At 38.8% G+C, this 27,699-nt stretch overlaps 1 protein-coding gene across 1 annotated transcript in view; it reads left to right on the top strand.

Moving 5' to 3' along the window:
• The window catches only part of LOC143032121 (uncharacterized), a 70,690-nt gene extending 44,627 nt beyond the window's left edge, over positions 1 to 26,063 (top strand). Inside the window, exons 2-7 of the mRNA XM_076196579.1 lie at positions 5,766 to 5,844; positions 13,862 to 14,055; positions 17,042 to 17,195; positions 18,401 to 18,799; positions 19,011 to 19,100; positions 23,875 to 26,063. Of these exons, the coding sequence (XP_076052694.1) occupies positions 5,766 to 5,844; positions 13,862 to 14,055; positions 17,042 to 17,195; positions 18,401 to 18,799; positions 19,011 to 19,100; positions 23,875 to 24,067 (1,109 nt within the window). The 3' untranslated portion in view covers positions 24,068 to 26,063. The remainder of the gene's footprint in view (positions 1 to 5,765; positions 5,845 to 13,861; positions 14,056 to 17,041; positions 17,196 to 18,400; positions 18,800 to 19,010; positions 19,101 to 23,874) is intronic.
• The last annotated feature ends 1,636 nt before the right edge of the window (positions 26,064 to 27,699 follow it).

Here is a 27,699-nt window from a genome sequence, read left to right as displayed (position 1 = left end):
ATGTTGACTCCGTTATCAGTCACAGAAAAGGTTAAAGAACATTTACATAGATATTTCGAGAGAAAAGCTCGTCTTCCTAGAATGAGCCTCGGCTCAAGGCCACAGAATGCGAGGTAAGCATCGTAGGTGTTTGTTTGTTTGTTTGCTTGTTGGCTTCTGGGCAGTTGCACATCAACACGGTGACGGGATAAATATAGCTTGTTGTAGTTAACGCTAAACGATGTGATTCAACTTAAGAGTGTTGCCCCGGTGAAGTAGTTCATTGCAATAAACGGGAATTCTCATCCCCGAGCAGAATTGGTTGACTTTTTTGGCCACACTCCAAGGCCTCCAATATTCTGCTCATTGCTTTCCAGTAATTTGATTACTTCCTACAGGATAACTGGGATGCATATAATTGTCATATCTAACAAAAAATACGTTCAATATTTCTTTTCTTAAACAACCCACACTTTAACTGCTCTTTTCCACTTTCGGTGTGGCTCGGACGCATTGGCGTATGGAGCTTGTTGCGCTGTAGGATAGGCATTGGTAAATGCACATTTATAAATTACGCATTACATTACATTATATTACATTACATTTCATTACAACCGCTACAAATATATTAATTCGCATTATTTAAATCCATTGGTGATACATTACGTATTACGATTCCTATGGAAATTTTATCTAAAAATTTCCTTGTGACATTTTCAATACTTTTTTTATTCCCTTACTAAAATGTTAATTTCCATCAAGGTTTGTACAAATTAGATAGTTATATTTGCCATGAAATTCCAAAATTATTTAAATTGTAATATACCAGTTATGAGCAATTGTCCCATACTTGTCACGTGTATTTTTTCCACTACCTCTCCGAATTCCCTCTTCATGTCTCCAGTCATATACTCTGTACCTTGTTTTTTCATTTTATAATTCCTTCTGTGTATCAGCACTGAAGATGTAATTATACGAAATCGCTCTGCTTCGTTAGTTTACTTTTCCTAATGGTTACCCATTTGTGAACACACGTTCCTATTGTTTTATTGCATATATATATATATATATATATATATATGTATATACATATATATATATATATATATATGTATATATATATACATATATGTGTATATATATATATATACATATATATACATATATATACATACATATATATATATATATATGTTTTATCAACCACAATGCACTTTAATTCTAAGCCATATAGGCGCATGCAGAAATTGTAACGAGGGACGCCCAAGGACTCAAACCCATGCGGCGAGAACGTTACAAGTGCCGAGTGACTTAAACCAATACACCATCAAGAGAGCTATAAGTTAAGCGCAAGTTTTCTTATATATATCTGTATGCTCGAGTTCATACACATACACGAAAGTTTGCGTTCAACCCAGCTCTATATATGTATGTATGTATATAAGAAGGGTGGAGGGGTGTGGAGTGTTTTCAGGGATGGAATGGGTGGGAATTATTTTATGCCTTTTCCTTTTTGGCTACCTCCCTTGTAAGGAGAAAAAAGCCTTGGTATATGTATATATATATATATATATATATATATATATATATATATATATATAAAAATATATATACACACATATATATGTATATATATATATATATATATACATATATGTATATGTATATATACATATATGTATATATATGTGTGACGGCGACGAGTTGAATCGTCGCGAGGCTCGGATAGGCACAGTGGGAGGAGATTGAAAGAATACTAGGTCATTATAGACCCACTGGAGCGATAATATGTACTTTTACAGAGTTCTGGGCGCCAGTTCTGTCATGATCGAGGACCACTCGGTCGCAATATGGATGAGGTACAAAGTATAGAAAGGAGGAACAAGAAAATAGCATGTATGAACAAAATATATATATATATAATTCTTAATGGTGTTAACAAGAGATTTCATAAAAGATTGAAAATTGTCTTGTAACGAGGTGACGGAGAAAGCAGGCTGGAGATCCCGGAAGGTGGATTCGTCGGATAAGTAAGACCGGAATCCCGTGGCTCCAAGCTGGAAATCGAAATTAGCGTAAACGTTCAGGCCTAATAATAGTAAAACAATCGGCAAGAACATGAACCAAAGATTGAAATCACTAAGTGGGTTAGACTGAGATCGAGAGGAGAACGCGACGTAAAACTGACGTGACGTGTGACGTAGCGTGTGGCGTAGCGTGTGATGTAAAATTTAACAAAAGGGAATTCAAATGTTAAACCGAGGATGAAAAAATAAAAAATAAAAATTGAAATGCCTGGCTAGGTCTAAGTTTGAAATTATACATCAACTCACTGACTTTAGTAGTAATAGGCCTATAGGTCCCAAAGTGTCTAGACCGAAGAACATTTGGATTGCACAGATAAAGGATAACACCGATTATGCAATTATTCCGGTTATTGCACTGCAAAGGATTTTATGTTCAAAATTAGTCTATTACAACAAAGGCAGGACTTAATCGAGGAACAAAGAAGGTAGGGTGCTTACCGCAGGATAGATCCAATCCCGGTATGGGACTAGGTTGCGAGAATTCCGGACGACAGAAGTGGCTTCGACGACCTACTTTTTTCTCCGGTTCCGCTGTAGGCAGATTTTCTAGAACTAATAAAAGTAATCTGGTTGATGAATACTTACGTCAGCTTGTGACGTTACACTGAGGATTGCGCCAGCTTGTGGCGATAATTCCAACTGCTGCCGTGATAATTATTAAGAGACTAGCTGCTTTGGAAAGGCATATAAACCCTTCTCTATCGTTGTTGTTTACTCGGATAATATGTACAGCTTCCTCTGTCTTTCTCATTTTCTTTTGTAATCCCTTATGTAAAATCTCGACTTTGTTCCAATCAGGTAGGTTATTACAATGTTCGATGTGGCAAACAAGGGAGTTGGATGTCCTGTGTGCTCTTACATCATTTTTGTGTTCACTCAATCTCTTTTCAATCCCTCGACCTGATTTAGCGATGTATGCTAAGGGACAGCCGCTACAAGGAATGCGATAAATCACACTGAGGTTGTTGTGATTATTAGTGTGGTCTTTAGATATATTTCCTATTTTATTAGAGGATGCCTTGGCAATGTCTATCTCACCTTTGAATAAATATTGATCAATATCCTCGGTGTTTTCAGAATTAGGTACAGTTATAAAATATAGTGTGAAATGATCTTTCGTCACTGCACGGTCATTTGACCTGGATGCCTGGACATTTGGTCCGTTGGTCTGGGCGTTTGATTTTTCGTGGATTTTCTATGCTTTGTGTTTTGTATTATTAATTAGGCCTCCTGGGTATTTCAAAATTTTGAATGTTTTTAATGTGTGATAATTCGTCTTCAAGGAGCCTACCGTATATGCAGCAATTATATTTCAGTTGGAGGATGAGGAAATAGAGCCAAAGAATGAGTTGCACAGGCAAGGAAGACTCAATTTTGGGAAAGCAGATTACTTAGGGCTGAAAAAATAACAAGAAGCAAACTGGGAGGAATTCATGAACACAATGGGAATAAGGAGGAAATGGGAAATCTTTCTTGACATTGACAACCTGGGAGTGAACAAACATGTGCCAAAGATTAGTGGGGGTAAGAAGCAGAAATAGGACTGGTTTAAGAAAATGTGTAAGATTGTAAAGAAGGCTAAGGATGTGGCTTAGGGAAAATGGAGGAAGAGAAGAAACAATAAAACAAAAGAAGCTTACAAACTAGAAATAACTACAAAAGTTCACAGGGAAGAAGAAAGCAAATAAGAGGTGTAGTAGATAAATGCAAAGATGATACAAAACTGTTTTACTGGTTTATAAATGGTGAATTGAGACACAGAAATAATCAAGTTGAAAGTGTGTGGAGGTCTTTGAACAGGCCTTAGCTATGGCAGAAATAATGAATGAAAGTTTCCAATCAGTCTTCACAATAGAGAGCAATTTTTTGGAGAAAAGTGAAGGGAGCAAAAAGTCAGGTTTAGAATATATAAATGCAGAAGTGAGGGAAGTGCTCAATCTTTTGCAATCATTGTATGTGCAAAAAGGTTTAGGACCTAATGGGATCTCAAATTGAATACTTAGAATATAGAGAACAACTACTGGACGAGATTCACAGTCTTATTGTTCATTGAAAGAAGGGATAGTGCTGCTTGATTGGAAAAGGGCAAATGTGGTACCAGTTCACAAAGGTGTAAGTATGGAGACACTGCTAAATTACAGGCTGGTATCCTTGACAAGCACAATAGTGAAATTATGTAAAAGGATTGTGAAAGATCAGTGGATCAAATATCTTGAAGAGATGAACATTCTGACAGCCATTAAATTTGGCTTCAGTTCTGGAAGGCTGTGTGTTGAATGTTTTAAACTTTAAATCAAGAGTGGTTTATGTGCTGCGAGACAGACAGGGGTGGGTGGACTGTGTGCACCTTGACGTAGAAAAGGCTTTTGATAAAGTACCTCACAGTTGACTTATTTGGAAACTGGAGCACAGATGACTGAGAGGCAAATTACGTAAATGGATGAATTATTTTTGAAGGATTAAGATGTCAAGATGGCGAGCAAAGTTCCACAATGTTAAGTGCTTGCACCAGCAATGTTTCTTGTCTATGTCAAGGACATGATGGAAGATACAGCAAACTATGCCAACATGTTTGCAGATGATGCAAAAAAGGGTGCATTGGAATCTGCTACTGTAAGAAGGCTGCACACACTAGTACTTTGCTTTGCACATGCGATCTGGAATATAACAAAAATTAGAATAATCATATGAAAGTATTTGGGGTCCTCTGGCAAGAGGTGTAATAGAATTATATTGATATTTTTATCAGGCATCAATGCAAACTTGGTAATCAATGCCACATATTTGTATAATTTTGATGTGATCACATTATTCCAAGAATGGTAGTGTATGTGATGTTCAAGCAATAATAAATAATACTTTAATATTCATATACCCATTGTAGTAGTTAAAACTTATTGTGTGTTGTCAGAATTGAAACTAATCCATTAATGGATTACCTTTATGCCAAGCTTAACCTTGTTTGGGGCAATTTCGGATTTTAAGATGGGTGTCACCTATTTGTTAAATTTTTTGTGACCATATAATTCCCAGACAGTATTGGTACATGCAGTAGAAATACACTGATATCCTTGCTACCTTCAAAGCTATTAAGCAAAACACTTTTTTGATGGTGGCTACCATGGGTTTCAAGATGGTTTTTACATCTTTATTAGCATTATGTGTCATCACTGTATTCCTAGATCATGAAATACAGGTATAGGATTGAAAACTGTATTGACATCTCTTACTGCTCTTTGATAGTAAAAAAGAGCCTTTTGGAGGTGACCATATTGGATTTCAAGATGCTCTCCACATATGAACATTTCCATTGTTGGATTCCTTGACACCAAATATGTAGGTGTAGGCAATTCAACTAACTTGATATCTACTCTGGGAAAGTAAAATAACAGTTCCGCCATGGTGAAATTCCAGGTGGATCAAGGACCAAAAATCTGTATTGTAGTATTCTAGCTTTGTGGAAAGTTTCATGTCTTTAAAGGGAAAGGCCCAATTGGTCAGCTATTATTAAACAGTGAAAGGGTTAAACTAATCTTATTCAATCTTTTCATTACTATTTATGACATACATCTGCTGTGGTTGATGCCAGACAGTTGTGCTCAGCTGAGGGAAACTTGTGAATGGAGAGGATTAATTCATGCTGTGCTTCATGATCTTATATTCTGTAGAGTTTTTTTAACAAAAGTCATGCTTTTACAGGTTTCATGATTCTGTTCTTCGGTTCTTCTACTTTTTGCTGGCTCACTGTCATGTGTATAGATGTTCTACAGCAGACCAGGTTAGTGAAGGTTGTCTCATAAAAGAAGCATGTAGAAGCACTCCATTAGATAATATGAATAATGGTTAGAGATTAACCTTTTCCTCTTTTCTCAAGCAAACAGTATTGCTGGTATCTTTAGATAAAGATAACTATGAAACACACCTTGTATATAGATTTGGGCTTTTGTCTATTATATTAATTTTAACTAATGGTTCACATTTTTATTCATATCTATCTATATACCAAGGGCCTCGCTCCCCTTATAGGTAGCCAGCCAAGGCACACACCCACTTCCACCCATTCCACTCCCATCCACCACTCATTGTTTCCCTATCATCTTAGTTCTTCATGGATGAAGGGTCATCCCTGTCTCCTGCCCAATGCCTGGATCAGAAGCAATGTAGCAAGACACAGTACATCCATAGCAGGCCCTCCTTATTTACGCTGTGACCCTCCCTCCTTGCCTCCTCGTGTGGAAAATAGAGAAGAGAGGGAGAAATCCCTTCAAGCTGCATCAAAATATCCATACACAACCATTCTCCACACACACTGATCCCCTTCTTCCTTTCCTGCTCAGTAGACTTCCCCTCTTACTCAAAGCCCCTTTTGCCCCATCCATCCATCTCATCTTGGTTATTCCCTCAAGATCACTCCATCCATCTCTCCTTTCTACACTCTTTTTGCTAATCTTTCTTATTCTTTCCATGTGCCCAAACCATTCCAATAAGCTTTCATCAGCTCTATCCACCAGCTCCCTTTCTACCTCACCCTCCTCCTCACCTCCTCATTTCTCACTATCCAACCTTGTCAACCTGACCATATTTTTTAAATACTTCATATCAAGGACATTTAAACTTTTCCTCTCAGTCTCACTTAGATTCCGGGTCTCCACTCCATACAATGTCATAAGCACAATCACCCCTTCATATAATTTTCTCTTTGCATTCATTCCCATGACACTTCAATCCCCCAACGCTTTTACTTGCTTCCTTCACTCTGTAGTTTACCTCCAACCCCGCTCCTCCATTTCCTGCCACATGCAACCCCAATTACTTAAAACCACCCACTCCCCTAGTACACTTCATCACCTTACTTGAACCCACATTTACTTTCAACATTTTATCACACATCTTCATAAGCTCTGTCACTATCTGCCTTTGGCCCTCCTCTGACCTTGCCACAAGCACAGTGTTGTCTGCAAACAACAACTTGCAAACCTCCCACTTCCTTCCACTATCTCTAACCACCTCCAATCCCCTACCCATCACCCTCTCATTTACCACCCCTACCACTCCATCCATGTACAAGTTGTGCAGCCATGATGACATGACACAGCCCTAATGCAGCCTCACCTTTACCTCAAACCACTCATTCTCTCCATTTCCAATCCTAACACAAGCTCAAATACCCCAAAAAAAATCTTTACTGCCCTCAACAATTTCCCCCCAATACCATATATCTGCAAAACCTCAAACTGGTCACTCATTATCTCCATTTCCAATCCTAACACAAGCTCAGCTACTCTCAAAAAAACTCTTGACTGCCCTTGACAATTTTCCCCAATACCTTATATCTACAATACCTCCCATAGTGCTTTCCTGTCTACCCTATCATAACCTTCTCCAAATCCACAATGTTCCAAAAAACACCGTTATCTTTTGCCAAAAGCTTCTCATAAATCTGCCTTGCCACAAAAATTTGATCCATGCAACCTTTACCTTTCCTAAACCTACACTGCTACTCACCAATTTGCCTTCAGTTCTTCTAATCCTCTCAATTAAAACCCTCCCATAAACCTTTCCAAATACAATCAACAGATGGATTCCCCAAAAGTACTACATTCACTTTTGCCCCTTTTCCTTTGTAAAAAGGAACTACACATGCAACCCTCCAGTCATCCAACACACTCTCATCCCTGACACACATTAAACAACTTCACTAAGGAATCCACTATAACTTTTATTACCTCCTTTTTTCAGACACTCAGCATGATGCCCATCCAATCCAGGTGCCTTACTAGCTCTCACTATTTTCAAAGCTCCTTGTAACTCATCTTTTTTATATCTCTTCCATTTTCATCTCCCATCAAAGTCATTATCTTAGCTCCTCCCACTGCCACAATCAATCAATCCCTATTTTCCCTCACAACCAACAACTCTAAAATACTCTATCCATCTTCCCCTTACTGAAAATGGTGAAAGCGTAAAAGGGATTTGTTCCGATCCTTACCCCCTGCCACCAGTGGGCTTGGGCCTTGTGTAAAACAGGAGCTAGGGTTACAGTGTAGTGGGTTAAGGCTCTGTGAAGGTAATCTTAAGGGTGACTGAAAGCAGTGGGTTTGAATCTTACATGGGACTGTCATAAAAATTATCAGATCAATGTCGCTGTCACTAGTAAATTTCTCTCATAGTTACAATGGCGAAAGCATGAAAGGGATTTGTTGTGATCCTTACCCACTTCCACTAATGGGCTTGGGCCTTGTGTAAAACAGGAACTGGGGTCACAGATTAGTGATCTTTCCTATCCTTGGGAATCAGATCGATTTCAGGTTACAAGGCTTAAATTTTAAGTCTGTGTGGTGACGTGGGTTAAGGCTCTGTGAAGGTAATCTTACGGGTGGCCAAAAGGAGTGGGTTTGAATCCTACATGGGACTGTCATAAAGATTATCAGATTAATGTCACTGTCACTACCAAATTTCTCTCATATGTATATAATTGGTGAGGAACAGTGTGGGTTTAGGACAGGTAAGGGTTGTGTAGATCAGAAAGCTATAGGAAAAGGTAAGGATGTTTTTTGGGCTTTTATGGATCTGGAAAAGGCTTACAACAGGGTAGACAGGAAGGCACTGTAGGAGGTACTGCAGATATATGGGATAGGAGGAAACCTGTTAAGAGCAGTCAAGAGTTTTTATGAGAGTAGTAGAGCTTGTGTTAGGATTAGAAATGGAGAGAGTGAATGGTTTGAGGTAAAGGTGGGACTTCGTCAGGGATGTGTTATGTCACCCTGGCTGTTCAATCTTTACATGGATGGGGTGGTGCAAGAGGTGAATGCAAGGGTAGTGGGTCAGGGATTGGAGATGATTAAAGAAAATGGAGAAAAGTGGGAGGTGAGCCAGTTGTTGTTTGCTGATAACACTGCGCTTGTGGGAGGATCAGAGAAGGGATTGAGGAAGTTAGTGACAGAGTTTGAGAAGGTGTGTGAAAGAAGGAAGCTGAAGATAAATGTGGGCAAAAGTAAGGTGATGAGATGTACAAGGGGAGAGAGTGACAGCAGGCTGGAAGTGAGCATAAAGGGTGAAAGACTGGAGGAAGTGGATAGTTTTAGATACTTGGGTGCAAATGTGGCAGGAAAGGGAGGAGTGGGGGTGGAGGGAGAATGTAGATTGAGAGAAGCGAGTCAATGCCTTGGTGGATTAAAAAGTGTAAAGAGAAATAGACATCTGGGAATGGATGCTAAAAGGAGGTTATATGAAGGAGTGATTGTGCCAACAGCACTGTACGGGGCAGAAACATGGAACATGAGAGTGGAAGAGAGAAGGAGTTTGAATGTGTTTGAGATGAAATGTCTGAGAAGTATGATAGGGGTTACTAGGCTGGATAGAGTGAGAGAGGAGGTGAGGAGGAGAACAGGGGTGGAAAGGGAACTGGGAGATAGGGTTGATGAAAGAGTTTTAGGATGGTTTGGACACATGGAAAGAATGAATGAAGAAAGATTAGTAAAAGAAGTGTGGAAGGCAGAGATGGAAGGAGTTAATATGAGGGGGCATCCTAGGATGAGATGGATGAATGGGGTGAAAGGGGCATTACAAAAGAGAGGAATGTCTGTGGAGGAAGGACGGGAGAGGACAGAAGATAGGGGTGAATGGAGAGGGGTTGTGTATAGATGATGCAGTGGTGCATGAGGGGGAATGGATGGGGGATGGGGGGTGAGGAAGTATGTATGAGAAAAGATTTGACACAGCCCGAAGAGATTTCTCCCCGTCTTCTCCTTTTCTGCATGGGGGATGGAGAGGGGGGGTTGCCAAATTTATGAAGTGGCCTTGCTGTGGATGTGCTGTGTCTTGTGACACTGCTTCTGACCCAGGGCAGTGAACAGGATGCAGGGATGACCCGTCATCCAGGAGGTGCCAAGATAAGAGGGAGGGTGGAGGGGAGTGGAATATAAAGGAAATGGAATGGGTGGGAGTGGTTTCTATGCCTTTTTCCTTTTGGTCCCCCATGTAGGGGGAAGAAGTCTTTGGTATGTGTATGTATGTATATATATGATATATATATATATATATATATATATATATATATATATATATATATATATATATATATATATATATACATATACTGTATATAAATATATATATATACATATATATATATATATATATATATATATATATATATATATATATAAATAAATATATATTTATATATATACATATACATATGCCAAGGCATTTTCCCCCTTACTAGGGAGGTAGCCAAAAAGAGAAAGGCATAAAATCATTTCCACCCATTCCATCCCTGACTACACTCCACACCTCTCCACCCTCCCTCTTATCTGAGCACCTCCTGGATGACAGGTCATCCCTGCACCTTGTCCACTGCCCTGGGTCAGTGTTGCAAGACACAGCACATCCACAGCAAGGCTGCTTCATTAAATCGGCGACCCCCCCCCCTCTCCGTCCCCCCATTGCATAAAAGGAGAGGACGGGGAGAAATCCCTTCGGGCTGCGTCAAATTTTGCTCACACATGCTCCCTCAACCACCATCCCCCCGCCCATTCCACCTCATGCAATCACAACATCATCCATATACAACCATTCTCCATTCACCCCTGTCTTCTGTCCTCTCCCGTCCTTCCTCAACAGACATTCCCCTCTTCCCCAAAGCCCCCTTCACCCCATCCATCCACCTCATCCTAGGGTGTCCCCTCATGTTCACTCCCTCCACATCTACCTTCCATACCTCTTTTACTAGTCTTTCTTCACTCATTCTTTCCATGTGTCCAAACCATCCTAATACTCTTTCATCAACCCTATCTCCCAGCTCCTTTTCCACCCCTGTTCTCCTCACCTCCTCATTTCTCACTCTATCAAGCCTAGTAACCCCCATCATACTTCTCAGACACCTCATCTCAAACACATTCAAACTCCTTCTCTCTTCTTCTCTTATGTTCCATGTTTCTGGCCCATACAGTGCTGTTGGCACAATCACTCCTTCATACAGTCTCCTCTTAGCATCCATTCCCAAATGTCTATTCCTCATAACACTCTTTAAACCAACAAGGCATTTACTCACTTCTCTCAATCTACATTCTACCTCCACCTTCACTCCACCTTTCCCTGCCACATTTGCACCCAAGTATCTAAAACTATCCACTTCCTCCAGTTGCTCTCCCTTAATGCTCACTTCCAGTCTGCTGCCACTTTCACCCCTTGTACATCTCATCACCTTACTTTTACCTACATTTATCTTTAGCTTTCTTCTATCACATACTCTTCCAAACTCTGCCACCAACTTCCTCAATCCCTCCTCCGATCCTGCCACAAGCGCAGTGTCGTCCGCATACAACAGCTGGCTCACCTCCCACTTTTCTCCATTTTCTTTAACCATCTCCAACCCCTGACCCACTACCCTTGCATTTACCTCTTGCACCACCCCATCCATGTATAAGTTGAACAGCCAGGGTGACATAACACATCCTTGACGAAGTCCCACCTTTACCTTGAACTACTCACTCTCTCTATTTCCAATCCTGACACAAGCTCTACTACTCTCATAAAAACTCTTGACAGCTCCCAGAAGCTTTCCTCCTATCCTGTATATCTCCTATCCTAAGCCTTTTCCAGATCCATAAAAACCCAAAAAACATCCTACCCCTTTCCTATAGCTTTCTCACATATCTGTCTTACCACAAAGATCTGATCTACACAACCTCTACCTGTCCTAAATCCACACTGTTCCTCACCAATTACTCCTTCTGTTCCTCTCCTAATCATCTCAATTAAGATCCTCCCATAAGCCTTCCCAACTACACTTAACAAGCTAATCCCTCTGAAACTACTACATTCACACTTGTCCCCTTTTCCCTTGTAAAGAGGAACTATACAGACACTCCTCCAGTCCTCCGGCACTCTACCCTCTCTCCAGCAACATTAAATAACCTCACCAACCAGTCCACCATCACTGTACCTCCTTATTTCAGACATTCTGCATGGCATCCATCCAGACCAGATGCCTTACCTGCTTTCATCATCTTAACAACTGCCTTCACCTCATCCTTCCTTATTTCTCCTCCATTCTCCTCACTCATCATGGTCATTTTCTTCGCATTTCCCACTGCAACTATCTTTCCTTCCCTATCCTCCTTCACATTTAGCAACTCCCTAAAATATTCTGCCCATCTTCCCCTTACTGCCTTCTCTTCCATTATCATCTCTCCATTTGCACCATTTATCTTTTCTTCTCTACTTGATTTGCCTCCTCTTCCTCTCTTAATTTCTTTCCAAAACATCTTTTTATTACTTTCAAAATTTTCTGTCAAACTCTTACCCCATTTCACATCTGCTCTCCTCTTTGCAACCTTTACCTTTTGCTTTACTTCTCTTTTCTTTTCTTTGTACCTCTCATATGACTCCCTCATCCTATTTTGTAACCAATCTGTGAAAGCTCGCTTCTTCTCTTCTACAACCTTCTTTGTTTCCTCATCCGACCATTCACTACCCTTTCTTCTATTTCCCCCAGTCCTTCTTGTTCCACACAAAAAAAACATCCTTGCACACTTTATGACTCCCTCCTTGAACCATCCCCATTCCTCCTCCACACCCAGCTCTACTCTATCCTTTACTCCCTCCCACTCCTCCTTCAGCTTCTTTCCGTACTCCTTCTCCTTTCCTTTTCATTCAAAGAGTTCACTCTAAGAACCTCCCTACCTTTTGTCCCTTTCCTCTTTCTCCATCTATCCTCCACTCTCAGCTTACCTTCCACCAAAAAATGATCTAATATATTTATATATACATATATATATATATATATATATATATATATATATATATATATGTATAAATACATATATAAATATATATAAATATACATATATATACATATATATATATATATATATATATTATACATATATATATATATATATATATATATATATATATATATATATACATATATATATATATATATATATTTATTTATATATATATATAAGTAAAAGAGGTGTGGAAGTAAGAGGTGGGGGGAGTGAACATGAAGGGATGACCAAGGGTGAGATGGACGTATGGGGTGAAGGGTTGTTGAGAAAGAGGGGGATGTCTGCTGAGCATGGGAGGAAGCAGGAGATGGGGATGACTGGAAAGTGGCTGTGTATAGATGATAATGTTATCCAAGGAAGGGAAGGACAGGGGATTGGGGGGGTAGGGGCCTAGGATGTGCTTATGTGTGAATGATAGTATGATACGGCCCGAAGGGATTTTCTCTGTCTTTTCTATTGTTCTACATGATGTGAAGGAGACGGGGGGTTCGCTGATTAAATGAAGTGGCCTTGCTGTGGTTGTACCATGTCTTGCTACATTGCTTCTGACCTAAGACAATGGGCATACAGGGATGACCCATCATCCAAGAGAAACTAAGGTGAGAGGGAGGAAAGGGTGGTGGAGGGTAGTGGAATGGGTGGGAGTAGGTACATGCCTTTGACTTGGCTACCTCCCTTGTAAAGGGGAAAAAGCTCTTGGTATATATATATATATATATACAAATATATATATATATATATATATATATATATATATATATATATATATGTATATATATATATATACATATACATATATATATATATATATATATACATATATATATATATATATATATATATGTATATATATATATATATATGTATATATATATATATATATTTGGAGGGCTAAGCTTACTAATATTCTGTAAAAATAATATTCAGTATTAATAGATAATATTAAACATTTTACAATTAAAACACTATTTTTCTAATTATGACCATTCTTTACAGAATCTGCAGTGACTTCAAGTTGTTGGTTAGGCGGCAGTATTCTACAAACAAGAAAAACTTGGTCATCTACTGCACGTTTGCCTTTGGTTTACCCCTCATCTTGTGCATCATTACCATTGTCATGCAGGTTCACATTCTGGAAGAAAATTCTCTTTATAACCCCAACTTTGGCAAGACTAATTGCTTCTTTGAACGTGAGTTTTGGGTTTCCTTGTTCATTGTATGGTTGATGTGGGTATCATTGGCTCCCAATATCATGTAGTTATATTCTTAAGTCTGACTAATTTGTGTTACCATTTGACACAGTTTGTAGATTTTATGCAAAATTTTCCAAGGTCCATGTACCATATTTTATGGCTTGTAAGACGCTTGGAGGACGCACCCTAATATTTGAAAGAAATTTCTAAAAAAAAAAAAGTCATTCTCATACAAGAACACATTCACCATATACCTGATCACTGAACACAAAAACATAAGAAGTAAGGAGTCTGCAAGACACTATTGTCTCAGCACTCATTACAAATTTGCTGGAGCACTCACCACAAATCTACAACTATGTAAATAGAAATACCATAGGTAAATACGTACACACAGTGAAGCAGTCCATCTCTTCTTCTTGTTTTAGTGGCGGGTGACGATGTGTATTGGAGGTATTGTTTACATTACGAAATCACTTGTCTGATTTTGTTTGTATGGCGATGATACTAGTTGGTGATTAGTAAATATACTATACATTTTTCATTGTCCAAGGGTGGATTTATTTTCATAAAAATAAACTAAATATGTAAAAAAATATGCATGTAGAAATATAGAACTTGAAAGAAATTTATTCATCCCCAAATCCCGAGAACTCGTCACCACTGGTTTCGTGTAAAAGTTCTGAACTCTCATCTGCAGAGTTATCACTACTGTACTGAGTTTACATCATATAAAACGCTGAATTAAATAGTACTTAAGCTAACATCATAGTGTAATGACTGAACATACAAATCCAGGTCGCTGTCAGTCAATTGTCCAAGCTCACTTGAGCTTGGGTGTTGCCTTACAATACAATATTCATCTTAGGAAAAAAAAACCCTGCATCTTGTAAGCTGTAAAATATGGTATCACTACTCTACACTGCACAAAACTTCGCCCTCCCTATCAAAATCTTTTTATGACTACAAATATAATTTCATTTTTGTGTTCAATATTTCTTGATGCCTTTGAGTGAGGAGCACATATACTAACCTGTACAGAGGGCATCACATCTTAGAATGATCAGGCAATGCTACTTTATGGCATGAGCCCTCTTTGAGTGTTCTCCCATTCCTAACTCCTGGAGTTGGTTTCATCCACCTAAACTCTTTTATGTTGTCTCCAACCCCAGCCAATTTTTCTCCTTGGATGACATAAATTAATCAGAATCTTTGTTTTATATGACTATCCCAGTTTCCCAGTTACTCACAGAATACAGAATTTTGTCAATAACTCAGTCCTAGCTCAATACTTTTTTTTATTTATTTATTATAGGTTTATTCAACAATATTAAATACAATTAGACATACATATATACATTTTTTTTTTTTTTTACAAAATTGGTAGTTGAAAAGGGAGAGCGAGAAGCAAAGCTTATGGGGAGTTGCTCTCCCTTAAGGAAAAAAAATTATTTTTATTTATTTATTTTTGTTACATGTCAGTATGGTACATACACATCTACACACATATATACACACATACATCACATATATACACACACACAATGACATGCGTCACGACGTCCGCTAACTCCGACCTCACGTAGAAATCGGGGGCACGAACGAGCATCGCAACTTGTGGGGGTCAGGTGAGAGGTGATAGGTCAGGTCGATTGTTGACGGGACGATAATTGCTTAATGTGCAGATCTGGGTCACCGTGACCTGCTGGAATAGAAAAAAAAAGAGCGGCAGACTTGGGCAGTGCATGACAGTTTCTCCATGAATACAACCATGAAATGGACCTGAAGTGTTCAATATACTAATACTTATAGATTAAAGACTTTTTTAAGTATCGTTTGAATGATGATAAACATTTTGTCTTAGGTAAATCCTTTTCCAGTTTATTCCATGTGTTAACACCTATAATAGATAAGCATTGGCTTTTTTTGGTTGTTGTTCTGTATTGAGTTTTAAAGAAGTCGTTTGTTTGCCTAGACTACAAGGGAAATACTCCAAGCCAGGGAGCACCTTATCATCCTCTAACCTGAAAAGTGCAGTAAAACAGAGAAAGTGGGCTTGTAAAAAGTCATGTATGCATTATGTAAGGAAGGGGGTCCCCAGGGGGTGATATAACCTATGACCTATGTATAATTAGATTCATGAGTACCCTGATTCCTGATATGCTCCTAAACCTACATATATATACACATACATACATACATATACCAAGGCTTTTTCCCCCTTACAAGGGAGGTAGCCAAAAAGGAAAAGGCATAAAATCATTTCCACCCATTCCATCCCTGAATACACTCCACACCCCTCCACCCTCCCTCTCATCTTAGGACCTCCTGGATGACGGGTCATCCCTGCACCTTGTCCACTGCCCTTGGTCAGAAGCAGTGTCGCAAGACACAGCACATCCACAGCAAGGCCGCTTCATTAAATCGGTGACCCCCCCTCTCCGTCCCCCATTGCATAAAAGGAGAAGACTGGGAGAAATCCCTTCGGGCTGCGTCAAATTTTGCTCACACATACTACCTCACCCCCAATCCCCCCGCCCATTCCACCTCATGCAATCAAAACATCATCCATATACAACCATTCTCCATTCACCCCTGTCTTCTGTCCTCTCCCATCCTTCCTCAACAGACATTCCCCTCTTCCTCAAAGTGCCCTTCACCCCATCCATCCACCTTATCCTAGGATGTCCCCTCATGTTCACTCCCTCCACATCTGCCTTCCATACCTCTTTTACTAGTCTTTCTTCACGCATTCCCTCCATGTGTCCAAACCATCTTAATATTCTTTCATCAACCCTATCTCCCAGCTCCCTTTCCACCCCTGTTCTCCTCCTCACCTCCTCATATATATACACAATCCCAGCATCACACTTGGTTTGCATGAAATCATGAGTTAAAAGAGTTTTCATATTCTCTAATAAGATAATATATTGAAATAGGAAACAATTCTTAAAAATTACTAAAATATAAATTTTTGTTACAGTTCATAACAGAATTCCCAGAATGCTCTACTTTGATATCCCAATGGGTATTCTTTTCACTGTCAACCTGGTTGTGCTGGCAGTAGCCCTCAAAAATATATCGCAATTCACCAAAACATATCAGGAGCAGAGCAAAGCCACTACAACTAATTCTAGGTATGATTACTGAATGTACATACATTCTATTTGCAATATGCAAGTTATGAGTGTCAGCTTTGTCATGATAGTGTGCCTGCCCATTCTTCATATCTTGTGTAAGGTTTTTTTTGACAAAACATCACATTATCCCAGTCTGTTGGCTAAGATTTGGCTCCCTTCAACTTTGGCTTCTCCTGCCTAAAACATAGATTTCCAATTGTGGATGAGATTTAGGAGAATGTGATGAAACATCTGATGTAAATTTGGAAAGAGACCTACTGTATATAGATTTTCTCTTTTTCTCTCTCTCTCTCGATTGAATAAATTCTGGGGTAAGGTTGTGAGGTCCCATGGGAAGTACTTTGAAGGGGATGAATGACCATTGCTTTTATTTATTTATATATTTTTTATAATGGGTGGATACTTTCTGGACAGACTTCATTTATGTCCTCTTCCATATCTAGATATACTTGTCCTTTAAAGGGTAACCAAGCCCTATTTTCTATATAGTAACATTATTCATTTTAATGAGAACCATGTTTAAAACAAGTATGTTGTTTCAAAAATACTATTTGAGAGACTTTTTGATGAAAATATTTATCTGTGAATCCAGATGTCCCTTGCAAGACAGATGATATTCAGTGATATTGAGAGTTTTTCATTGTCTTTTGAGAGCAGTCTCGAGTCCCTAAATACTTCATAGCCAAGATGTGTGGATAGATGGCATAGTTATTGGCTATCAATTTGAATCATAATATCTCTGAAGTTTTCATATTGGTGCATCATTGGTGAATACCTGTGTGCATGTTGGTTCTGCAATGCTATCTTTGGGCACTCAAAAAAGTGAGGATAGTATAAATGACACATTCAGTAGTTTTATAGTGTACTCCTACAGTATGTTCACCAGTCCTTTGATTCTTCTCTGCTCTAACTTATGGTACATTTGTTTACATGCAAGTTGTAGAAGGTTATATAAATATTTTTTTTTCTTATGTATTCATGGATTCCTTTCAATTTACTCCTTCAAAGAAATTTCCTCAAACCAAAGAAATTTGTCTTCCCAAAATTATGTATGACCTGTCTGTGTGATTCATTTCTCATGTATGCTTTATTTATGTATCTTTTATTCATAGAGGTATTAGGCTGGAAATAGTATATTGATTTAACAGTATATAGTATATTTTTCATAAGTCTGAAGTATTATAGCTTTTGATGATTTACAGTCTCCCTCCAAAGAATGAAGGGATTGCTTCTTTAAAAAATATCCTGGAAAACTTCTTGGATAGATGCCGAAGCAAGCTTTCCAAAAATAATTCAGGCAAATCAGAAACAGAAGAGTCTGCATCTAATAATGAAGATGACACAACCAAAGAGGGCAATGATGAAGAAAGCTCATCATCAGAAGGTAAAGAACTTCAGTCATTGGCCACTTTAAGCTCATCTCTTGAATCACTTTCAAACATTAATCAAAATACTAGAAATGACACTGCAATGGACTCATCTGAGGCAAAGGTTGAAAAAATGTATGATTCTGAAAATGTTGACCACAAACTAGAGAAACCAGCACGGAGACAAACAACATCTGGCATGAGGAAATATGCTAAGAAAGATTTCACAGTTGAGTATGTATCTACTTAAAACTTTCTTATTTTTGTGCCATATCATGCATATTAAAAGTACCATATTTCACATGTTACTTGTATGGTAAAGACAGTAATTCATTGCACTAATACATTTTGTAGGATTTCTATGTTTAGGAACTAATGTAAAATTTCAAATTATGGTATAGCTAGCACCCATGAGTATTATATACCCTAAAATATTTGTCACCAGATTTTGGCATAAGGTGTTCATCTTCACATTAATGATAGTGTGTTGGGCAACAGAAGTGGCCTCTGCTTTCATTAAACCTGATGAAATATGGTATGTATATAGCAGTTTGTTTGTGTGTTTTTACAGTGATTGCCTTTTTTATTATTTTTATTCCTCTAACACCCAGTGGGAATCATGTGAGAGGTACAAAGAAAAGAGAAGAGAAGTAAAGCACAAGGTAAAGGGGGCAAAGAGGAGAGCAGATGTGAAATGGGGTGAGAGTATGACAGAAAATTTGGAAGTAATAAAGAGATGTTTTGGAAAGAAATTAAGAGGAGTCAAATCAAGGAGAGAAGAAAAGGTAAAAGGTGCAGATGGAGAGATGATAATGGAAGAGAAGGCAATAAGGGGAAGATGGGCAGAGTATTTTAGGGAGTTGCTAAATGTGAAGGAGGATAGGGAGGGAAAGATAGTTGTAGTAGGAAGTGCTAAGAAAATGACCATGATGAGTGAGGAAAATGAAGGAGAAATAAGGAAGGATGAAGTGAAGGCAGTTGTTAAGATGATGAGAGCAGGTAAGGCACCTGGTCTGGATGGATGCCATGAAGAATGTCTAAGAAAAGGGGGTACAGTGATGGTGGACTGGGTGGTGAGGTTATTTAATGTTTGCTGGAGAGAGGGTAGAGTGCCAGAGGACTGGAGGAGTGCCTGTATAGTTCCACTCTACAAGGGAAAAGGGGACAAGTGTGAGTGTATTAGTTTCAGAAGGATTAGCTTGTTAAGTGTAGTTGGGAAGGCTGGGAGGATCTTGATTGAGAGGATTAGGAGAGGAAGAGAGGGAGTAATTAGTGAGGAACAGTGTGGATTTAGGACAGGTAGAGGCTGCATAGATCAGATTTTTGTGGTAAGACAGGTGAGAAAGCTATAGGAAAAGGTAAGGATGTTTTTTGGTCTTTTATGGATCTGGAAAAGGCTTATGACAGGGTAGACAGAAAGGCACTTTGGGAGGTTTTGCAGATATACAGGATAGGAGGAAGGCTTCTAGGAGCTGTCAAGAGTTTTTATGAGAGTATTAGAGCATGTGTCAAGATTAGAAATGGAGAGAGTGAGTGGTTTGAGGTAAAGTTGGGACTTTGTCAGGGATGTGTTATGTCACCCTGGCTATTCAACTTATACATGGATGGGGTGGTGTGAGAGGTAAATGCAAGGGTAGTGGGTCAGGGATTGGAGATGGTTAAAGAAATTGGAGAAAAGTGGGAGGTGAGCCAGCTGTTGTTTGCAGATGACACTGCATTTGTAACAGGATCAGAAGAGGGATTGAGGAAGTTGGTGACAGAGTTTGGGAGAGTGTGTGAAAGAAGACAGTTTAAGATAAATGTGGGTAAAAGTAAGGTGATGAGATGTACAAGGGGTGAAAGTGGCAGCAGACTGGAAGTGAGCATTAAGGGAGAGCAAGTGGAAGAAGTGGATAGTTTTAGAGACTTGGGTGCAAATGTGGCAAGAAAGGGTGGAATGGTGGAGGTAGAATGTAGATTGAGAGAAGTGAGTAAATGCCTTGATGGATTAAAAAGTGTAATGAGGAATAGACATTTGGGAATGGAGGCTAAGAGGAGATTGTATTCACTTAGTTGTATTTTACGGGAAGGGGAGCTACGCTTATGGTGTCCTGCCTTTGTATCTCGTAGTGTCTAGTTTGCTCTTAAACTCATGAATGGTTTTGGTGCACACTATTTCATTGTCCAGTTTGTTCCAAGTGTCCACCACTCTATCCCATATATCTGCAAGACCCCCCACAGTGCCTTTCTGTCTACCCTGTCATAAGCCTTTTCCAGATCCATTAAAGCCCAAAAAACATCTTTACCTTTTCCCATAGCTTTCCCACATATCTCTCTTACCACAAAAATCTGATCTATGCAACCTCTACCTGTCCTAAATCCACACTGCTCCTCGCCAATCACTCCCTCTGTTCCTCTCCTAATCCTCTCAATCAAGATCCTCCCATAAGCCTTCCCAACTATACTTAACAAACTAATCCCTCTGAAACTACCACACTCACACTTGTCCCCTTTTTCCTTGTAAAGTGGAACTATACAGGCACTCCTCCAGTCCTCTGGCACTCTACCCTCTCTCCAGCAAACATTAGATAACTTCACCAGCCAGTCCACCAGCCAGTCCACCATCACTGTACCTTCCTTATTTCTCCTCCATTTTCCTCACTCATCATAGTCATTTTCTTAGCACTTCCCACTGCAACTATCTTTCCCTTCCTATCCTCCTTCACATTTAGCAACTCCCTAAAATACTCTGCCCATCTTCCCCTTATTGCCTTCTCTTCCATTATCATCTTTCCATCTACACCTTTTACATTTTCTTCTCTATTTGATTTGCCTCCTCTTTCTCTCTTAATTTCTTTCCAAAACATCTTTTTATTACTTTCAAAATTTTCTGTCATACTCTTACCCCTTTTCACATCTGGTCTCCTCTTTGCCTCCTTTACCTTGTGCTTTACTTCTCTTTTCTTTTCTTTGTACCTCTCATATGACTCATTCTATTTTGTAACCAATCTGTGAAAGCTTGCTTCTCTTCTACAACCTTCTTTGTTTCCTCATCCCACCATTTACTACCCTTCCTTCTATTTCCTCCCATCCTTCTTGTTCCACATACCATCTTTGCACACTTTGTGACTCCCTCCTTGAACCATCCCCATTCCTCCTCCACTCCTAGCTCTACTCTATCCTACACTCCCCCCCACTCCTCTTTCAGCTTCTTCTTGTACTCCTTTTCCTTTTCATGTAGATAGTTCACCCTAAGCACCTCCCTACCTTTTGTCCTTTTCCTCTTTCTCCATCTATCCTCCACTCTCATCTTACCTTCCAACAAAAAATGATCTGATATTCCCCCACTCTCTCCCCTTAGCACATGTACATCCTTAACTCTTCCTATTATGCTCCTATCTAGTCCATTAACACTCTACCATCCTTCCATCCACCACCCTCTCCCATGTGTACTTATGATTGACTTTCTCACGAAATACTGTATTTGCTGTCATCAACTCTCTTTCTAGACACATCTCCACCATCAACTCTCCACTAAGATTCTTTCCTGGAACTCCACATTTCCCAACCACTCCGTCAATTGGTTCATTTCCTACCCTAGCATTAAGGTCTCCCAATACTACTACATTGACGTTCCTCCCTAATCCCTCTATGCACTCATTTAAATCTATCCAAAAAGCCTCCCTTTTTTCTACACTCTTCTCACTACCAGGCCCATATGCACTTACAAAAACCCACATCTCCTTTCCCAGTTTCACCTTCATCCACATTATCCTTGAGGAAACCTCCTTCCACTCCACTACATGTTTACCTATCTCTTCACTTACTAGTATAGCCACCCCTTCTCTCCCTCTCTTCACTCCTGAATACCTCCCAATTACATTCCCAAACTCACACTCGCCCTTCCCTCTCAACTTAGTTTCACTCAAGGCCAACACATCCATCTTTCTTCTCACAAACATACTACCTATCTCTTCCCTTTTACTCTCATCTGTACCACATCCATGCACATTAAAAGACCCAAACCTTAGGGTGCTGGTTGGAAAACTCCTAGACCCTCTTATGCCTTTACTTTTTTTAGGAATGTCCCCTTTGGGGCTACAGGGAGAAGGATGCCTGGTCCCAATCCCTGTTTTTCTTGCCTCTTATGATCCAAGTGGAAATACTTGGGGGCATATACACCAATAGCTTTCTTCTTACAAAGGAGGTAGCCAAAAACAAAGGCATAAAACCAATGCAACCCATTCCATTCCCACATATTCCACCCCATTCACCCCCCCCTCCCTCCCATTTTGGCTCCTCCTGGATGATGGGCCATCCCTGCATCTCACCCACTGCCCCGTGTCAGAAGCAGTGTATGAAGACAGCACATCCACAGTGAGGTTACTTCATTTAATTGGTGACCTTCTCTCTGTCCCCTCATGCAGGAAAAGAGTAGACTGGGAGAAATCCCATCAGGCTGTGTCAAAATATCATTCACACATTCTCCCTATCCTCCCATTCCCCATCCACTCCCTTCCATGCATCACATCATCATCCATACACAACCATTCTCCACTCACCCCTATCTTGTTGTCTCCTTTCCTTCCTCAACAGACATTCCCCTCTTTCCCAGTGCCCCTTTTGCCCCATCCGTCCAATACCCCATCTGGGGTATTGGCTGCATGTTATTGTAGGAGTTAAAAGCTGCTCAGTAGCATGCAGCTGATACTGTAGAGTTTATATGGGGCACCCTGTGGACCAGAGCCACGCATCATTTTGTCATTGATAGAGGAAATCTCTATTCATAGAGAAATAATACTCTATTATACTGCAAATGTCCCCCTACTCTTAATACTGTCCTGTACCATTTCTCAGAATATTTATTTCCTTTTTTCTCCAAACTCCATGGTATGGGAGAAGAATCCTGCCACTGAGTGTTCCCACTTGAATCATAAAAGGCTACAAGAATGGGACGGGGATAGATCTAGGCATCCTACTCTCTGTAGCCCCAAAGGGGACATTCCTAATAAAAAAAAAAAAAAAAGTATCAAATGAATTTTAGTCCTTTTCCAATGGAAGGATTTGGTTATTAGAATGTGTCTGAAGAAATGTAGATTATTTTCATTGCTATATGTTTAAAAATACATGTGGGTATTGGTTTAATCACCTGTGATGAGGTTGAGGCTCTTTAAGGTAAAGATTGGGACCCTTGAACTCTTGTAAACAACTTATAAATATATCCTTAAATGATTTCTTAAGGATCTATGTTGATCTGCATATCACATTCTCATACATACATTAAAAAAAATCACATTCTTATTACTAATTTATTTTTTCATGATCCACAGGGCTGTTACAGATATCCTCAACACCTTCCAAGGTTCCTTTCAATTTGTTCTGCTCTTACGGAACAATTTCAAGCGTGACTTGTGCAGTAACAAGTATCCAGCCCTCTTTAACATGATTGATGCATTAGAATCTGTCCTGAAAAGCTGTTTCTCAGGCCTTAAGTCTTGCTTGTGTCATATGTGCAAAAGGTAACAACAAGCAATCTCATTGAAGTATTATAAAAAGGAAAGTAGATCACAAATACTTTTTCAGATAATACCAACACCAGTTAAGGACTGAAGACCTGTTATGATATTGATTATTCAGAAACTTCAGTTTCTTTGGTGGCATTCTTCATGCAGTCAATGAGCACACTTTCAAAGTGCCCAGTATGGTAATTCCAAACCAGTGTATTGGCAACACTGCTGCAGTCTGCCACATGCTGGACATGCAGTATCAGACTAGTGCTAGTGGGCAGTGTCACACTGCTGCAGTACTCCAGACATTAGTATCAGACAGTCACTTGTTTTTATACATCTGTTGCTGTATAATCCCAAATATGGATCCAGGCATAAAATAGAAAAAGAAGAAGAAAAAAAAAGTGGTATGAAGCTCAATCATCATACACTGCCCATTGCAGAGAAAGAGGAAGTGCTGAAAAATCATCTTTTCATATCCCAGTGTGGCATATAATTTAGTGTGGTGTGTGGAGAAAACCTTCACTGGATGCAGAGGTGGCTGCTGAATTTGTTGATGATTTGCAATGTTAGTAAAACTCAAGTCCCACCTGCTCTCTAGTTTTTTCATTAATGTTCATAATTGTCATGTCCTTAACATTAATAATCATGTGGTTGTTCTGTGTCATGCCTTTGTGTGAATAAAGTCTCCTGTTTGTAATTTATGGATATATGTTAAAATCTTGTATTGTCTTCCCAAATGTATAAACATATATTTCATGAAATGTTAAACATTGCACAACACCTTGGAGGAGTCACTAGTTGTACCTAGTTGTATTATACAGGAAAGGAGCTATGCTCGTGGTGACCCGTCTTTGTATCTTTCAGCATCAAGTTTTTTCTTAAAATCTTGAATAGTATTTGCACACACTTTTTTTATCTAAGTTTTTCCATATATCCAGCACTGTGTGGGAAGCTGTTCTTTTTCCGATCTCTTCTGTAGTTGTCCTTTTTGAGTTTCTTTTCATGACATCTTGTTTTTCCATTGTCATTTTTTAGTAAATTTTTCTGTCAAGGATTTCCATTCCTTTCATGAATCTAAATATAGTCAGCAGATCACCTCTTTCTCTTCTTTGCTCTAGTGTTAGTAGTTCTAATTTTGATAATTTTTGTTCGTATGTTAATTTGGAAAGAGCTGGTGCCAACTTTGTTGTTCCTCTCCGTATGCTTTCTAGTGTCCTTATATTCTTTTTAGTACTGGATGTCCATAGTGTCGTTGCATATTCCAGTTTTGATCTAATCAATGTGACTAATATTTTTTTTATCATTTCTTTATCCAAGTATTCAAATGCCACTTTCATTGACCTTAGTAGGTTGTAGGTTTCACTGACTTTTGTTTATATGTCTATCTGGTGTCATGTCTTTGCTGATTATCACTCCAAGGTCCCTTTCCGAGTGCACTTTTTTTATTTCTTTTTCACCAATTTTGTAATTTTTTAAAATTCTGTTTTTGCTTTTTCCAAACTCCATTATGCTACACTTCTTGATATTGAAGTTCACTTCCTACTTTTGAGTCCATTTCTAGATTTTGTCCAGGTCTGATTGTAATGAGTCACAGTCCTCTTCTGTTGATACTTTAATATTTTTGCGTCATCTGCGAAGAAATTCATATAACATTCAACTCCTTTGTCCATGTCATTTATGTATATGGCAAACATGATTTGAGCCAGCACTGACCCTTGTGGAACACCACTTATCATTTCTTCCCATTTCGAGTATTTGTCTCTAATTACTACCCTCATTTTTCTCCCAGTCAGGAAATCTTTCATCCATTCTAATAACTTACCTGCAATGCCACCTATTGATTCTAATTTTCCTATTAATTTCTTGTGTGGTACTTTGTCAAATGCCTTATGTAGATCTAGACAGGCACAGTCTGCCCATCCATCTCTCTATCTATTATATCTATTAGTCTTGAATAGAAGCAGATTAGGCTTGTTGTACATGATCTTCCCTGTCTAAATCCAAATTGGCTCGGGTTTAGTATAGATTTTTCTTCACATATTTTAGCTACTGTGCTTATTAGGAAGACCGGACTGTAGTTGGATTTTCCTTGTTTCCTCCTTTATATATTGGTACAATGTTTGCATTTTTCCAGTCTTGTGGTACTTTTCCTTCTTTGAGTGAGCATTTAATTATTGTGTGTATTTTACCTGTTAATTTGTCTATGCATTCCTTCAGTATCCAATTTGCAATTCCATCTGGACCATGCAATTTTCTAACATCAAGGTTTTTTATTTGGTCACTGATTTCCTTCTTTGTTACAGTTATTTCCTTCATTGGGGGAGATTTCTGTCTATTCCCTCACAGTTAGGTGAGTTCTCAATTGTGAATACCGATTTGAAGTGGTTGCTCATAACTTCTGCCATTTCTTGTTCTTCTGTGTATTCATGACTTCCTTGGCGCAGCTTTTCTATTTCTTGTTTGTTTTTTAGTTTACCATTCACATATCTATAAAATAGTTTTGGTTGTTCCTTGCATTTTTCTATTATTTCCTTTTCATAATTTCTCTTTTCTTCTCTGCTTGTTTTTACATAATTTTTTCTTAGTTTGATGTATGTTTGCCATTTGCTTTTTTTTTTGGGGGGGGGTCTTTTTTCCATTTTATCCTTGGCTTCACTACATTTTTTGTTGTACCAGTTCTTTATATATATTCTTTCTTGCTTTTGTTTTGGAACATATTTGATCACACTCTCATTATAAATTTCATATAGTATATTCCATTTTTCTTCCATCCATCCTTGTTTCTTCATTTAGGAATTTTTCCCAGTTTGCACTGCAAAAGAATTTTCCAAGTTTCTCAAAATTTGTTTTGTTATACATTGGTCTTCCAATTCTATGTTTCTCATTTCTTCTTAGGTCTATTTGCTCTTTTAGTTTGAATTCTATTAGTACATGGTCACTCTTTCCTAATGGTGTTTTGTAATCTATTCTGTCTACAATTTCAGGTTCCGATGTAAGTACTAAATCCAGTCTCGAAGGTTCCTCATTGTTTCTGTATCTGGTATTTTCCTTTATCCATTGAGTCATTGTGTATTCAATGGTCATATCGAGTAGCATGCTGCCCCATATGTCCTCTCCACCCCTCACTGTCATTTCTTCCCAACATATTTCTTTTGAATTAAAATCACCCATAATTACTGTATTTCCTCTTTCAGTATATCAGTTAGTTCATGTTTTGTATCTTCTAACAATTTGGAATGATCGTGTTCTGTCCAGGCCTGTGTTTTAGGGGGCACATACACTACTACAAATTTTCTACTTTTCATGTGGTTGTTTTCTATTCTTATAATGATTGACCCTATATTGTTTCTTCCTTCTGTTATTTTTGTCACATTTAAGTCTTTCTTGGTCAGAAATAGTACTCCCCCTCCTTGTTTTTCATTTCTATGCTTCATCCAGCAGTTGTATAGACCTTGTCCCACAGTGTTAGGTGGTAGATTCCCTTTCAATTTAGTTTCCACTATTCCCATTATGTCCGGCTTTTCTGATGCCAGGTAATCATTCAGTTCATTCATTCCTGAGATCATTCCATCAATGTTGGTATAGGCTAATTTTAATTTTTTTCTTTCTCTTCTTTTTCTGTCTGTTTTGTTTCCTTCTTCATGA

This window comes from Oratosquilla oratoria, chromosome 13 (assembly GCF_046742065.1).
Source record: "Oratosquilla oratoria isolate Oo_2021 chromosome 13, ASM4674206v1, whole genome shotgun sequence".
Taxonomy (NCBI): domain Eukaryota; kingdom Metazoa; phylum Arthropoda; class Malacostraca; order Stomatopoda; family Squillidae; genus Oratosquilla; species Oratosquilla oratoria.
The sequence above is the reverse complement of the archived record's forward strand: the minus strand, read 5'-3'. Positions and strand labels throughout refer to the sequence as shown.